Raw genomic sequence first — 15872 nt, 5'->3', positions numbered from 1 at the left:
GTGATTTGTTGGAGAGGGTGTGGCTGGGCATTCTGTTAATGAGATAGTTTGCGTTGGCTAGAGCTTCTACCCAAAAGGAGACAGGGAGATGAGAATGATGTAGAAGAGTAACCACCGTTTCAATGAGATGGTGATGCTTACACTCAGCCACCCCATTTTGTTCGGGAGTGTATGGACAGGAGGTTTGATGTATAATTCCCAGGGATTGCAGAAACTGGCCAAAGATGTTTACATATTCCTTTCCATTGTCACTTCGAAAAAGTTTAACATGAGAATTGAATTGTGTTTTGACCATTTTTTCAAAAGTGACAAAGGTGGTGTATGCCTGTGATTTGTGTTTTAGTGGGTACAACCAAGTGTATTTTTTAAAATCATCCACAAAACAAATATAGTAGCGAGAACCAGCAAATGAAGGAACAGTAGTAGGACCCCATAAGTCAGAATGAATAAGTTGAAAAGGTGCAGTTGTACGCTTCTCAGATAAAGTAAAAGGTAATTTATGAGATTTAGCAATTGAACAGGAGTCACAATTGTTTATATGAATGGAAGAAAAACCTAATTGAGACATTAAAGAATTTATTATTTGAGTAGACGGGTAACCCAGATGACTGTGCCACAACAGACTGTGGCCATCAGCCGAAAGAGCCACAGGAACGCTTTCTGAAACTGGGTGGGCAGACGAACTTGTGCCAGGAAGAACGTACAGACCATGCTCACAGGGGCCCTGAAAAATAACCCTTTTGGTAGTATTGTTTAGGATCTGATCATCATTAGAGGTGAACAAGAGTGAGCAATTATTGTGTTTTGTGAATTGGTGAACTGAAAGGAGATTGGTTTTAATAAAAGGGACGTGGGTAAGGTTACCTAGGTGAATGATAGCGGTGGGGTTTTTAATGGTACCCGTGCCAGTGTGAGAAATATTAAGGGACTCACCGTTGCCAACAGTAATACCATTGGAGCCATGATATGGATTTGGAGCGTTAAGCTTGGATAGATCATAAGTAACGTGCATGTTGGCCCCAGTATCCAACAGCCATTCAGAGGAGGGGCCGGCTTGAGATGCATAATTGGCACGGTTATCACTATTTCAGCTCTCCTCATACCGAAACCAGCAACGAACAGTGGTGTGTCCTATTTTCTGACAAATTTGACAAGTTGGACGATCCCGCTCGTAAGTGCCCTACCCGCCGCTGGAAGATGACTGCCCGCTGCTGCCAAAGGAGTGCAGGCTGTTGTTGCTGCCGTGCTGCTGACCGTCGTACGGAGGACGACTGCCCTCCGACCACCGCGCCTGCGGCCTCCGCTGTTTCTGCCGTAGCCACCGCGACTCCCCTGCCGTCCGCCACCACGCCCCCCGCAATAGTTCTGGCTTGCGGTGAGGGCGGTGGCCGGCTTCATAACAGCGGCTTCTCAGAGAAGAAGTTTGCTCTCCAGATCCATGTTGATTTCTTCACTTTTTATCCACGAGGAGAGAGTAGCCAGGTCAACGGGCGTTGGACTGATGCGAACCGTTTGTTTAATGGAAGAGTAAGCTAATGGGAGCCCCCGAACGATGCACATGACGAGATTTTTTTCGGGAATGATTTCGTTCACGGTGTCGAGGGCTGTGATGATGGTGGAGACCTCGTCTAAATACTCCGCCATAGTTTTCGTGCCTTTGGTAATTGTGTGGAGACGATCACGCAATTGAAAAATATGAGAGTGGGAAATTGATGCATAGCGTGTTGCGAGGGTCGTCCATAGGGCTGAAGCAGTTGTGTAGGATCGGACGTGTTGCTGAACTGTGGGAGAGATGACCGCAAGCAAACATGATCGGATCTGGCCATCCACGGCTTTCCAGGCAGCATGGGCCGGATTGGTTTTTTCTGATCTGTCCGTGGCGGTGATGACTGCCGGCGGCGGTTCTGTGCTTCCATCGACGTATTTGAGAAGGTAATTGGCCTCAAGGGCTGTAAGAACGGTGATTTTCCATGTAGGGTAATTTATGTCAAATAATTTTTTGGGAATCAGGGCATGAAGATGCCTGAGAAGGAGTTTAACGCCAGAAGAAAGTGAATAGAGAGGATCCACCTCGGTTGTCATGGCTGCCGCCGCCTAAGAGAAGAGAGGGAACGATCGGTACCCTAAAGCGAGAAAAAAACCTAGAGAAAAGAAGATCTAGGTTTTCTGGCTCTTGATACCATGAAGGAATATTTATTGTATTGAAGTGTTAACCTAATAAAGGAATACATGGGAGATATATATAGGAGATATAGAAAGGAGTACTAATCCTAATAGGACTAAGATTAAGGAGTACTAATCCTAATAGGACTAGGATTAGTACACAGTAAATACTAATATTATTTAATACTATCTGTTATTGGTTAGGCTTCAAATAGTACAATCTATAGAATTGTTAATCTTGAAGTTAATATTGTGATAGAATCAGGTGATGCTATTTTTCATGAAAATAAATTTTCTTTTGATTCTAAGAATAGTGTGGGTCAAAGGATTGAAAATGTTTTGTTACTATCTAGTTCTTCTACTTTTACTTTGAAAAATAAAGAAGATGATTTTTAGTTAAGAAGAGGTAAAAAATCTAGAGTAGAAAAAGAAGTTGATGATTTTTAGTTAAGAAGAGGGAGTAGTCTCATTGGGGAGAGCTTCAAATTTGCTCTGATATTTCGTCACTGTTTTAATCTGTTCTATCTTAGCCAAATGACCCTCTGGTGTTTCTAACTCCCATTTTCGAAATCGATGAACCAATTTCTCAGCAAAGTGGTCCCAATCAATCAACTGCTTATTGTAATACAACCAACAATACCATTCAAAAGCATCGCCATTAAGATAGAATCATAGAATGAAGCCAGGGACAATTTATGGTCATCAACAATGCTATAAAAATTAAAATATCATTCTGCTTGGAAGATCCAAGCCTCTGGATTAATGCCATAGAAACGCCCCAGGTCCACCGGTGCTGGCTTGTGCGAAGAGTTGGATGGGCTGGCGGTGGTTCTGAGTGGTTCACCCACGGCGCCGGCTCACGATTACGATCTGGATCCACTGCAGGTACACAAGTTGGCTGAACTAAGGTAGCCATTGAAAATACCAATTTTTGTATAGAGGAGCGCAAAAATCTGCAATTTCCCCGGCAACGGATATGTCATCGGTACCCTTCAAGTGTTGGTCCGCGATTAGACACGCAAAAATGAAAGAACCAATGTAATAGTAACAAAGTCTCAAGTACTGTGTTTATTATTTTGAACTAGAACTGAATTATAATGGAACTTAAAGTAGAGAATGTGATGACTGAAAGCAACAATAAAAGACCGAAATATAAGATAGAGAAGAAGGGGATGAGGCGCTTAGAATTCTAAGAATTGGGGATGAGAGACTCAGAAAAGTACCATAACAATAAAACCGTACTTTCTGCTCCTGCTATCACTTATTTTATAATTGACGACACACAACGCCCATGTGCTCATAGATTCCTTCACACATTTTACCCCACCTTTTATTCAAAATCAGTTAATCTTTTTAGTCTCTTCTTAACTCGTGTGTTGTGCCTAGCTGGAACGATTGGTTCAGCCACGTTGGCGTCCACCTTGCTGTTTTCATTCATGACTATAGCTAGCACGATTGGTTCAGCCACGTTGGAGTCGACCTCACTATTTTCATTCATAACACTATGCATTATCTAAAGAGAAAAACAGAAGACAAAGTGGGTTATGCAACACTTAAAACGGACATGAGTAAAGCTTATGATCGCGTTGAATGGGGTATTCTGCGAGCAATGATGATTAATATGGGATTTTTTTTTGGAGTAGATGAATAAAGTTATGTTGATGGTAACGACAGTTATTTATAAATTTAGTCATGGTGGCAAGCAATTCAGAAATATTTCTCCAAGAAGAGGCTTGAGGCAAGGTGATCCCATATCAACTTATCTATTTTTGATAGTTGCGGAGGGTTTATCACCGTTGTTGAAGTGAATGTCTATTCAGGGCCGATTTCATGGTGTCAAAATTTGCACTAAAACAACATCTATTTCGCACCTATTATTTGTGGATGATGCTTTATATTTTTTAAAGCAACAAAGAACGAGGTAGAAACTATTAGGCTATATGGAGATTTATCAGGCAGCCTCTCCTCAACTGGTAAATTTTGAAAAATTTAATTTTTTTCAGTTATCATACAAAATGAAAGTGTGAAATAAGAGATTGTGGATATCCATCATGTCAAGAAGGTGTTATCCTGGAATGTATCTTGGCTTGCCAGCAGTAGTAGGAAGAAACAAAGAATCAGTCTTTGGTTATATCCATGATAGAGTAATTGCAAAGATGAATAGTTGGAAGTGTACTAGTCTCTCGCGAGCAAGGCGAGAAGTATTGCTCAAAATAGTGGTTCAATCAATTCCAACTTATGTGATAAAAATGTTCTTACTTCCCAGTAATATATGTGAACCTGTTGAGCGAGCCATGAATGGATTTTTGTGGAAACCAGGAACGAGGGAAAATTCAGGGATAATGTGGATGGCTTGGCAAAAAGGTTGTGTGCGCAAGCAGGATGGGGGTTTGGGATTTCAAGGGCTCCATCATTTTAATATTGTCATGCTCGCAAAAACAAGGTGGAATATGTTAACCAGGCCTGAGGCTCTTGTGAGTAAGCTTTTTCAAGCTCGATACTATCATAAATATGATTTCTACATGCGAAACAAGGCAAATCGTAGCTTTTTATGGCGAGATTTATGTGCAGAGAAGCGTATTCTGAAACAAGGATATCTCCGACGTATTGGGAATGTAAAGACAACAAGAGTTTATGTTGATCCATGGATCCTAAAAGAGAATTTAAGTTACGTTGAAAGCTCTAGTTTTATTGGAAGTGAAAGTTTTATTGTGGCAGATCTGATGAAGCAAGGTGTGAAAGGATGTGACTTGGATTTGTTACGTGCTTTCTTTAATAAAGTTGATATGGAGGTTGCTAGACAAATTCTGTTGAATATTAGGCCACGAAGAGATACTTGGATGTGGAAATTGGACAACAAAGGATTATACTCAGTGAAAAGTGGGTATCACCTCCTTTATAATCAAAATATAACACCCAACTAGCAGGACCAACAACTTTAGAATTCACCTGGAGCATATCATTGCCCTCTAAGGTGCTTAACTTCATCTAGAGCGCTTTGAGAAATATTTTACCTATATGTGAGAGCCTTTCCAAGAAAAAATGTGTAACTAGTTCAATTTGCCCTTTATGTTTGCAAGTGTGGGAAACTGTGAGACATTGCTTAGTAGATTGTCAATTTGCAAAACAATGTTGGATTCAATCAAATTTTGGTTGGCATGATGTAATAGGAGATTTTGTGGCGTGATTTGAAGAGCAATGTAGAAAAAAAATTATTGAGGAAGCAGTCATGATTTTGTGGAGCTTATGGGAAGCCAGAATAATTTATGTTGGAATAATGAATTAATTAAAGTGTGTCTGCTGCCACTTTGTACTGTTCGAAGACGGAGCTGTAGGAATGCAGAAGCGCCAATTCGGGAGCCAAGAAACTGTTGTTGCTACAAAAATGATTGCTAAATGGGAGCGACCTCTACTTTACACAATTAAATGTAACGTCGATGCCTCTTATGATATCAATACCGGTTTGACAGTGATAGGCATGCTGCTATGTGATCTATTGGGTCAATCTATTGCGGGGAAAACTTTATTTCTTGATCGTGTGGCTAGCCCGTTGTTGACCAAGATCATAGGAGTGTGTGAGGCTCTTAGTTGGCTAAAGAAATGGTTTAGTAGAAAGTGGTTGGTTGTGGTAACTGATAATCTACGTGTGAAGCAAGCTCTGGAAGAAAACTTGGTGAATTACTCTTACTTTAACTCTTTAGTTTTTAAATGTGAAACTCTTATCAAAGAGTTGTTTTTTCTTTTTTTATCGGTTTCTAAGAAATCAGCTAATGAGGTTGTTTATTGTCTTGCTAGAGCATCTAATTTCTATGTCTAGTTCGATGGAGTGGGATACTAACCCTCCATCACTCATTATCGATGTACTCATTTTCAATTTTAATAACACATGATGAAAGAACCATTTTCAAAAAAAAAACCCATTCTCTCAATAAAAAGGTTACATCTCATACCCCTCGTTCTTTAAGGCTTATGTATTGGTATCATTAAGGTTTCTTGTTGGGATAATGCTCAAGTACCCCCTCAACCTATGCCCGAAATCTCAGAGACACACTTATACTATACTAAGGTCCTATTACCCCCCTGAACTTATTTAATTAATAATTGTTTACCCCTTTTTAGCCTACGTGACACTATCCTGTGGGCCCAACGATGGTTGACTTTTTTTTTTCAAACTAGTGCCACGTAAACTAAAAAGGGGTAGAAAATTACTTATAAAATAAGTTTAGGGGAGTAATAGGACCTTAGTATAGTATATGTGTGTGTCTGGGATTTCGGGCATAGGTTGAGGGGGTACTTGTGCATTTTCCCTTTCTTGTTCAGAAATTACTCATTAGTCAATGAAATTTTTGGTTTGCCCACCTATGAGATTAAGTGTTGGTGCTACTCAAGAATCGTTTTGGATCGTGACATGTGCAAAAGGAAATTTAGTCTCGTATCTCATTTATATGAAATTTGATAATGTGCAAAAGGAAATTTAGTCTCGTATCTCATTTATATGATATTTGATCTTAAAAAAGTTACTTGTTTGTGTTTAAGAATATAGCGAAAAGCATGTTATTCTACCAAACATACAATTTTTGTTATCATTTTTACTATAAACAAGTCGAATGACAATAAAATCATGAACAAAGAAGTCAAGAAAATATTTGGTTGAGCTTATGGATTTAATATATAAAAGACATATGCAATGATAACAAAGAAAGTATTGCCAATATCAATTGTTTTGGAAAGATGGTAGGTAAAATCTACAAGAATCAAATGATGTCTTAAGGAAGGGTGTAAAACACACATGGTATTTTTTTCCCCCTTAGTTGATATTTTATCAACTATGTTTTTTTACAAAGATTTATAATGAGACAGCTAGCAATGAGGCAGCTCTCTTATCTCTACATTTCTTCTTTATATTATTAGTGATTATCTTCTTATATTATTAAAATTTTTACATAAACCAAAAATCCATATTAAAATTGATACTATTTGATTAATAATAGTTTAGTGAAAATACTTCTTACTTTTTCGGGGTAAGTCACTACAACAAAAATGATTATTAGTGGCAATTAATTCTTAATTGTCACTAAATATGTATTTTTAGCGGCAATTGTCACTTTTTGTATATATCCCTAAAGCCTTTAGCAAAATTGGTTCTAGTTACTCTTAACTAATGTCGTTAAAGACTTTAGCACACTTTATTAATGTCAATATTTAATGCCACTAAAAGTTGTTTTTGTTGTAGTGAATGATTCTTTAAAGGTTTGTCTAAGCCCACATTGAATTCTCGATCGGTATCCAAAAAATATAAAATAATAATTATTTTTTTCACTCGGTGTTCAAAGTCCACATTAAATTTTCGACTTGATCCAAATTTCGCATTACAGGACCCATTTGGGCAGATTTTATAAATAACTAAGACTGCAACCCAAATTGATTAATAATAAATCAATCCCACCACTATATCACAATCCATAATAATATCTTGGTCAAATAGCTTTCGGAATTGGAGCCATATAATTGATTGAAATGAATGAATGAAGCACGTGGGCGTGGATTTTAAAAGACTACTTTGACATTGACATGTTTGTGGGTACGTGCTAAGATATTTAGGAGTGATTGGGTAATAATTTTATTCTAATCCTATCTTGCTTAACAGACGTGTTTGGTTTAATATAGAGGACATGTTATACATCACACCCCTCTAATCTTACCAGACGTGTTTGGTTTAATATTGAAAGTATTTTCTCTTCTTATTCAATGACTTTGCTATGGGCAATTCTAGTGGTTGGTCTATCTGTATATGCCTTGTATGAGCTGCTAAACATTCACAAGAGAAAAAGGTATCCTCCAGGTCCAACAGGGCTTCCCATTTTAGGACATCTTCATTTGTTAGGCAAAAATCCACACAAAGATTTACAAAATCTAGCCAAAAAACATGGTCCTATTATGTATATGAGACTAGGGCTAGTACCTACAATCATTGCCTCATCTGCTGATGCAGCCGAGAAGGTCCTCAAGACATATGATCACATCTTTGCTAGTAGGCCTCATCATGAGGCATCTCAACATTTGGCTTATGGCCAAAAGAATTTGGTTTTTGCAAAGTATGATGTGTATTGGCGCAACATAAGAAAATTGTGCACAGTGCACCTTTTGAGCAATCAAAAGATCCATTCATTTCAATCCATGAGAAAACAAGAGGTTGAACTTCTTATTGAGTCGCTTAAACAGGAAGCTCGTGATCGCGTAGTTATTGATCTTAGTGCAAAGGTTACGTCCTTGAATGCTAACTTGACTTGCTTAATGGTGTTTGGAAAGAAGTACATGGATGAGGACTTGGACAAGAGGGGATTCAAAGCTATTGTTCAAGATGTCGTGCATTTAGCAGGTATGCCAAATCTTGGTGATTTTTTCCCCTTCCTTGGTGCTATTGATCTCCAAGGTATCACTCGCAAGCTCAAGGATCTTTCAAAGGTGTTTGATGAGTTCCTGGAGAAGATTATTGATGAACATGTTTACGCTCATGAACATAAGCAAAACAAGGACTTTGTGGACACCATGATGGACATAATGCAATCTGGAGATGCAAAATTTCAGTTTGACCGTCATCACATAAAAGCTATCCTTTTTGTATGTACTTTCATTTCATTCTTATACACACCACAAGCCTTGAGAATGAAATGGTTTATATTAATTGATTCCCCTGTTTCCTATTTACTATACAGGACATGCTTATAGCTGCAATGGACACTACAGCATCATCAACAGAATGGATACTCACCGAACTTCTTAGGCACCCCCAAGTGATGAAGGAACTCCAAAAGGAGTTGCAAGAAGTGGTAGGCCTCGATAGAATGGTGGAAGAATCCGACCTGGAGAATTTAAAGTACTTAGACATGGTTGTAAAAGAGGGCCTGAGGCTGCATCCTGTAGCGCCACTATTTTATCACGAGTCCATAGAAGATTGTGTAGTCGATGGTTTCCACATACAAAAGGGAACCAGAATCATAATAAATTGTTACGCGATTCATATGGATCCAAATGTTTGGCCTGATCCTGAGAAGTTTTTGCCTGAGAGATTTGTTGGGAGCAGTGTAGATTTTCGTGGACGGGACTTCCAACTTGTACCATTTGGCTCTGGGAGAAGAAGCTGCCCTGGAATGCAGTTGGCAGTTATGGTCGTCCGCCTTGTGGTGGCACAATTGGTTCATTGCTTTGAGTGGGAGCTTCCAAATGGTATTGAGTCTTGTGATTTAGATATTGATGAGAAGTTTGGGATAGTAACATGTAGAGAAAAACCTTTGCTGGCTATTCCTACATATAAGCTAAACAAATGATGCAGATACAATGCATATAGTAAAAGATCAACTAGTATTTCTCAACTTTACATTTTGTTACAATCAACATTGGAAGTTTGTAGTATATGATTTTGTGATTGTTGTGTGCTAATCTACAATTTACCTCATTGATCTCTTCTTTCTTGTTTCCGTTTGAATATGTTTTAACTAGTGATAAGAGAAGCGATAAAAGATCTAAACTGAGAACTGTAATGGTTAAGACCTAATTTTGCTAAATTGGATGACACCTAATTAGTTCTATATCAAGTGAATCATAACCCAATAAGCGAACAATGGCATAAAGAAAATGTCAATAATATAGTGACATTGTTTTAACAACCTCAAACTAAGATCCACTATCATTAGTTATGTGCAAGTAAAGATAAGAATACATCTTTCTTCATTAGTCCTGCTCCAATTTGTACATCTCATTGAGTTTGCCCAATTCATCTTGTCTATCATCAAATCTCATTCCTAACATGATTTTCTCCATATATAAGGCTCGAATTTAAGACCTCTGATTAAGGGTGAAACACTCCACCAATGCACCATAACTTATGTTAAGTTTTTTTTCTACTTGTAGAAGATGATTTTCCAAATTTGTGAATGTGAGACATTTGGTAGATGTGGTTTGATAGTTGGATAAAAAATAAATTATTTTAAGTATTAATTTTGTATAATTTATATGACACTTGATAAATAAATATAAAATAATCTAATTATGTAAGAATTAATATATTATTTGGTTGACAAATTCAAAAACTCATATAACTAATACATGTATAAGTGATGAGGTATCTATATATTATTTTACCCATAATAAAATGTGAACAACTAGCACTCATATTTATATAACTTAATAAATAAATAATTAATCTGTACGTGACTAATACTCTTACCTAAAATAATACATAGGTCAACGTTCGGATAGAATTTCTCATTCTTTTTCCGTCACGCATGATATAGAGTAGGATATATTTAAATCGAAAATGATGTATTGCATTGCATCATCCACCGTTACTAGTGTTGGTGCCTCGCAACATACCTTTTTTTTTTAATAAAGAATATCGTTTTTAATAAATTTATCTTTCAACAAAATTAAATAATATATTAAAATGAGTATTTTACTATTTGTTAACAATTAGTTTAAAACAAAATCAGTGATTCAATAAATTTAATAAAATTATGAAAATGAGAGTCTTATTATTTTTTAAGAAATTAGTTTTTTAAAAAGATGTTTCAGTAAAATAAAATAAATTAATTAAATTGGGCGTCTTATTATTTTGTTTACAAAATTGTATTTCAATAAAATTTAATCAAAAAAATATTTAAATTGATTGGGTGACTTCTAAATGAAATATTCAGTAGCTGAGTGATTTTTTTTTGAAAGAAATGTTAGTTGAGTGACTTTCTATATATAAAAAAGAACATGGTTAAATGATTTTGAGGTTATAAATGAAAATTATGTAACTTTGAGATAATAAGTGAGTTAAGTGAATTTCCGTGAAAAAGAATATTAGTTGAGCGATCGTATGAGATATGAACTCTCTAATGACATTTTCAATGATACTAGATATTTATGAGCAATCATATATGTGTAACTTTCACCTAAAGCAAACATAAAAAATCATATTTATATGTTATAACTATAGTTTGCATAATTGCGATCCATAACAAATTTTATGTTTGCTATGGAGCTCTCGATTTGTATAATTGGCTACAAACATCCAATTTTATAAAATTTGTTTAGTTTTGTATAAATTCATTTATATATTGTAATTTATATAATAAGATCTGTATTTATATAATTATAAGTGTATAACACGAAAATATATGTCTTTGTATTTGTATATACACATTTCTCTCATTTATACAAACAGAAATACAAACATATTTTATACCAAATTATATAAAATGACTAATTGTATATCAAAAATGGCTAACTGTACACCGAATCAGATGACAAAAAAAGATATATTTACTACCGGTTACAATTAAAATAAACTATAGTTATACATTTAATTTGAATTAATTGTGTGCTATTTCATACAATTTTCCCATCATATTTTACTCATCGGGCTGCCAGGCATGCACCATAATAGTACGAACAATAAAAAATATTAGTGACCTAAAATTAAATTTGATTAAAATTTCAAAAATTATTTTATTTTTAATGAAATTTATCATAATTAATTTTTTGAGGCATAATATTTAAAATTTGTTAAATTTCTAATAATCTTTTCTATGCATATAAAATACATATTCTCCAAAAATAATACTTAATATACTTTTTGAGAAAAATACCAACAATTTACTATCAAATTTTTTTAATGACATGTGGCATAGATTAGATTAAATAGGTAAGATTTTATTAATTAAAATATATCTTTAATCATGATTTAGATGATAAATATATTATTATATTAATTAAAAATATCCATAACTTCTCCCATTTTCACCTTATTCCCCCCTAGATAAGGTCACTTGCGAAATTTTTTAAAAGCTCTGTGAAGTATGCATATGCTCTTGGATCATTACTAATTTGAAGTTCTTGAATTGTATGCTTTACTTTTTACCATGGCTATACTAATATGTTTGTTATCTTGGTTTAGGCCTAATGGAACAAAGAATTCCCACTTGGGAATGATGTCCAACTATGATAACAATGCTAAATTAATGGGTGCAATCGGAGGATGGGAATAACTATTATTGTCCTTATAACAATGCTAAATTAATGGGTGTAATCGGAGGATGACGAAGAAGGTGGGAGGAGGAAGAAGAATGGTTTGAAATTAATAGGTGGGAAGCATTAAAATGAAGAATCATACCATCACAAAACTTGAATTAGTTGTTGTCAATCTATGTTTGAAAAATATAATTACTGATTTAAATAATTTTTTGTAGAAACACGAAGTAATTAAAGTTTATTGAAGCAGTAAGAAAGATGAACATAAATTAATTCAAATCTAAAATCTGTAAATGTACCAAAATCTCGAAACTTAGAATAGAAGAAGATCAAGCCAATGATTGCACATTGTCCCCTTAAGGAAATTATTCTCCTTTATTATCCGAGGATTGATTTAAAATATGTCCTCCCAGGATAGAAGGATCTCAATCACCAGCATATTGATGCCCAAAAATCTGCTGTCAGCTAACCACTCAACGGCAGTAAAGTACACGAAGAAACTGTTGTCTAGAAAAAGAAGAAGAAATCAGAAAAATTCTAAAGAATGAATGGTATTTATAGGCAAAACGAACAAGTTCTGAAAGGTTGCAACCCTTTCAGAATCCACACGACCATTAATGAAAGTTTGTAACATTTTAAACAGACTGTTCCTGAAAGTTGCAACCTTTCAGAACAATCATTTTCAAATAGTGGGATATTTAGATAAATCCGGAAAAGGTTTTAAATTAAACGCGTCGCGAACCGAGTCGGATCGGGTTAATCAATTAAAAAGTTGAAACGTTTCGGTTAATCTCAACTAAATAATTGAAAATATTTCTCTTATCAACTAATTAATTGAAAATGTTTTGGCCATTTAATTTGATTTAATTAATTAAATAAATATTTAAAATAAACTTTGTTTAAAAAAATAATCTCTCGATCGATCAATTTTTAAAGTCAAAACCAAAAGTCGTAGTTGTAGCCATAACCATAGCCAGCCAAGCGAGCGATGACGACGACGGCGCAAGGGGGGTCCTTCTTTTGAACCCTTTTAACAACTAATAGGAGTGTTTCTATATTTAAAATTTTTCATTCCACCACCGATGAAGGACAAATGCATTTTCATTAAAACATAAGAGGACTTTTCAAGTTCCCAACTCTTCAAGTTTTCAACTTTTCAAGTTCCTCTCTTTTTATCTTCCCTCCATTTCCCATTAATTCTTGCTACATATCCAACAATTTCTCACATTAATGGGGAATGGTTATAACATAGGGATGCACGGACAAATGTGTACTTTACAGGCAAAGATTAATTGCATCCGGATAAGTATGTTTTCCATTGGACTTTCTGTAGTGAACATATGTTGGATATACTCGGTCAATTAGTAGATGTGATATCTTTGAACCGTTGAGCTCTGATGTATACCTAGACAACCATATGTCACACAATTAACCCTTAATTGTTTATGGTTCTTACGGTTATGTTTGTTTCAGTCATGAACACCTTTTGGTTTCACAAGTGTATAGAGAATAGGCTTTTGACTAAAATTCTCTTTGAAGCGGCTTACACTTCACACTCACATATCAAATTATTAAAAATCTTAAGTTTTATTAACTCGTTAACAAGTCTTAAAGTCTTAACCTTGTTCCTGAATATTGTCTTCATCATGAGAGTGAATTGAGTTGATTGACAATGACGAACCGTCAGTCACAACTTTATTTTTCTCCTTGAATCTAGTTCTTGGGATCTCCAGTTTGCTAGATAAAGTTACCTCCATGTTGACTTGTCCTAAGTCGTAAACCATTCCCTTAGATGATCTTTCAACTGCTTCTCTCACTAGGCCTTTCGTTAGTGTATCTAACACATCATCGCTTGACTTCACAAAGTCAATTGTGATAATTTCACTAGAGAGCAGTTGTCTTACGTTGTTATGTCTCCGTCGTATATGATGAAACTTACCGTTGTTCATGACGCTCCTGCCCTACCTATTGCTGCTTGACTATCACAATGTATGCAAATTGGCCACACAGGTTTGGGCCAAAAAGGAATATTCTCTAGGAAATTCCAGAGTCATTCAGCTTCTTCACCAGCCTTATCTAAAGCAATAAATTCAGATTCCATTGTGGAGCGAGTGATACATGTCTGTTTGGACGATTTCAAAAACACTGCTCCTCTACCAAGTGTAAACACATAACCACTTGTGGATTTTACTTCATTTGACCTAGTGATTCAATTTGCAACACTATTCCTTCAATCATAACATAATATTTATTATAATGCAAAACAAAATGTTGTGTATGTTTCAGATATCCCAGCACACGTTTCATTGTCATCTAGTGAGTTCGATTCGAATTAATAGTGAACCGACTCAGTTTGCTAATAGCACATGTTACATCTGATAGCTTACAATTCATAATATACATCAAACTTCTCAATACTCTGGCATATTCCAATTGAGAGTCACTTTCACTATCATTCTTTTGAAATGTGAAGCTTAAATCAATTGGAGTTTTGACAACATTGAAATTCAAGTACTTGAACTTATCCAAAACTCTTTCAATATAATGAGATTGAGATAATGCTAGTCCCTGTGGACTTTTTGAGAATCCTGGTCCCTAAGATCAAATCAGCTACTCCTAAGTCTATCATATCGAACTTGTTAGACAACATGCACTTAGTAACATTTATATCTTCAATATCTTTACTCATTATTAACATGTCATCAACATACAGACAAACAATGACTTCATGATTCAGAATATTTTTAATGTAAATACACTTATCACATTTGTTAATCTTGAATTCATTTTCCAACACTGTTTGGTCAAATTTAGCATGTCATTGTTTGGGTTCTTGTTTGAGACCATAAAGCGACTTCACAAGTCTGCACATTTTCTCTTCTTTACCAGGAACTACAAACCCTTTAGTTTGTTCCATATTGATTTCTTCCTCCAACTAAGAAGACCGTCTTTACATCCATTTGGTGGATTTTAAGATCATACATTGTCGCTAGTGTTATTAACATCCTAATTGATGTTATCCTTGTTACTAAAGAGTATGTGTTAAAGTAGTCCAGACCTTCTTTTTGTCTGTATTTTTTGACTACAAGTCTAGCCTTATATTTATCAATAGTTCCATCAACTTTCATTTTCCTTTTAAAGATCCACTTTGATTCTAAAGGTTTATTTTCTGGAGGAAGATCAATCAATTCCCAAGTATCATTACTTAAAATTGATTCGATTTCACTATTGACAGCTTCTTTCCAATAAGTTGACTCAGACGAAGACATAACTGCTTTAAATTTTTTTGGCTCATTTTCAAGCAACAGTGCCACAAAATCTAGTCGTAAAAAAGTGAATTTCCGTTGGCGAGTGCTACGCCTAGGATCCTCACTAGGTAGTGTATTTTTCGTTGATTCTTTCCATTGTCATTTAGGTCTTTCACTTATCGACTCATATTCATTTTATATGGATAAATGTGTTCAAAGAACTCTGCGTTATCTGTCTCAATCATTGTATTAACATGAACCTTAGGATTATCAGATTTTTTAACAAAAAACGAGCAGGCTTTGTTCACAGCATATTCAATAAATACACAATCTATCGTTTTTGGTCTGATTTTCACTCTTTTGGGTAAAAGCACCTCTACCTTGGCTAGATACCCCCACACTTTGAAATATTTGAAGATGAGTTTCCTTCCTTTCTAGAACTCATAT

At 35.3% G+C, this 15872-nt stretch overlaps 1 protein-coding gene across 1 annotated transcript; it reads left to right on the top strand.

The window, feature by feature from the left end:
- The first annotated feature begins 7740 nt into the window (after positions 1-7740).
- CYP736A1 (cytochrome P450 CYP736A1) lies at positions 7741-9619 on the top strand. Its single transcript, XM_004237457.5, has 2 exons — positions 7741-8784; positions 8880-9619. The coding sequence occupies exons 1-2, from the start codon at positions 7912-7914 to the stop codon at positions 9489-9491; spliced, it is 1485 nt and encodes a 494-aa protein (XP_004237505.1). The 5' UTR covers positions 7741-7911; the 3' UTR covers positions 9492-9619.
- Positions 9620-15872: the final 6253 nt, after the last annotated feature.

Source organism: Solanum lycopersicum, chromosome 4, assembly GCF_036512215.1.
Source record: "Solanum lycopersicum chromosome 4, SLM_r2.1".
Lineage (NCBI taxonomy): Eukaryota > Viridiplantae > Streptophyta > Magnoliopsida > Solanales > Solanaceae > Solanum > Solanum lycopersicum.
Note: the sequence above shows the minus strand (reverse complement) of the source record. Positions and strands in the feature narration are given on the sequence as shown.

Coding starts and splice junctions, on each gene's coding strand:
- CYP736A1 (XM_004237457.5), top strand. CDS start 7,912: ATGACTTTGCTATGGGCAATTCTAGTGGTTGGTCTATCTGTATATGCC. Junction 8,785..8,879: donor ACATAAAAGCTATCCTTTTT/GTATGTACTTTC, acceptor TTTACTATACAG/GACATGCTTATAGCTGCAAT.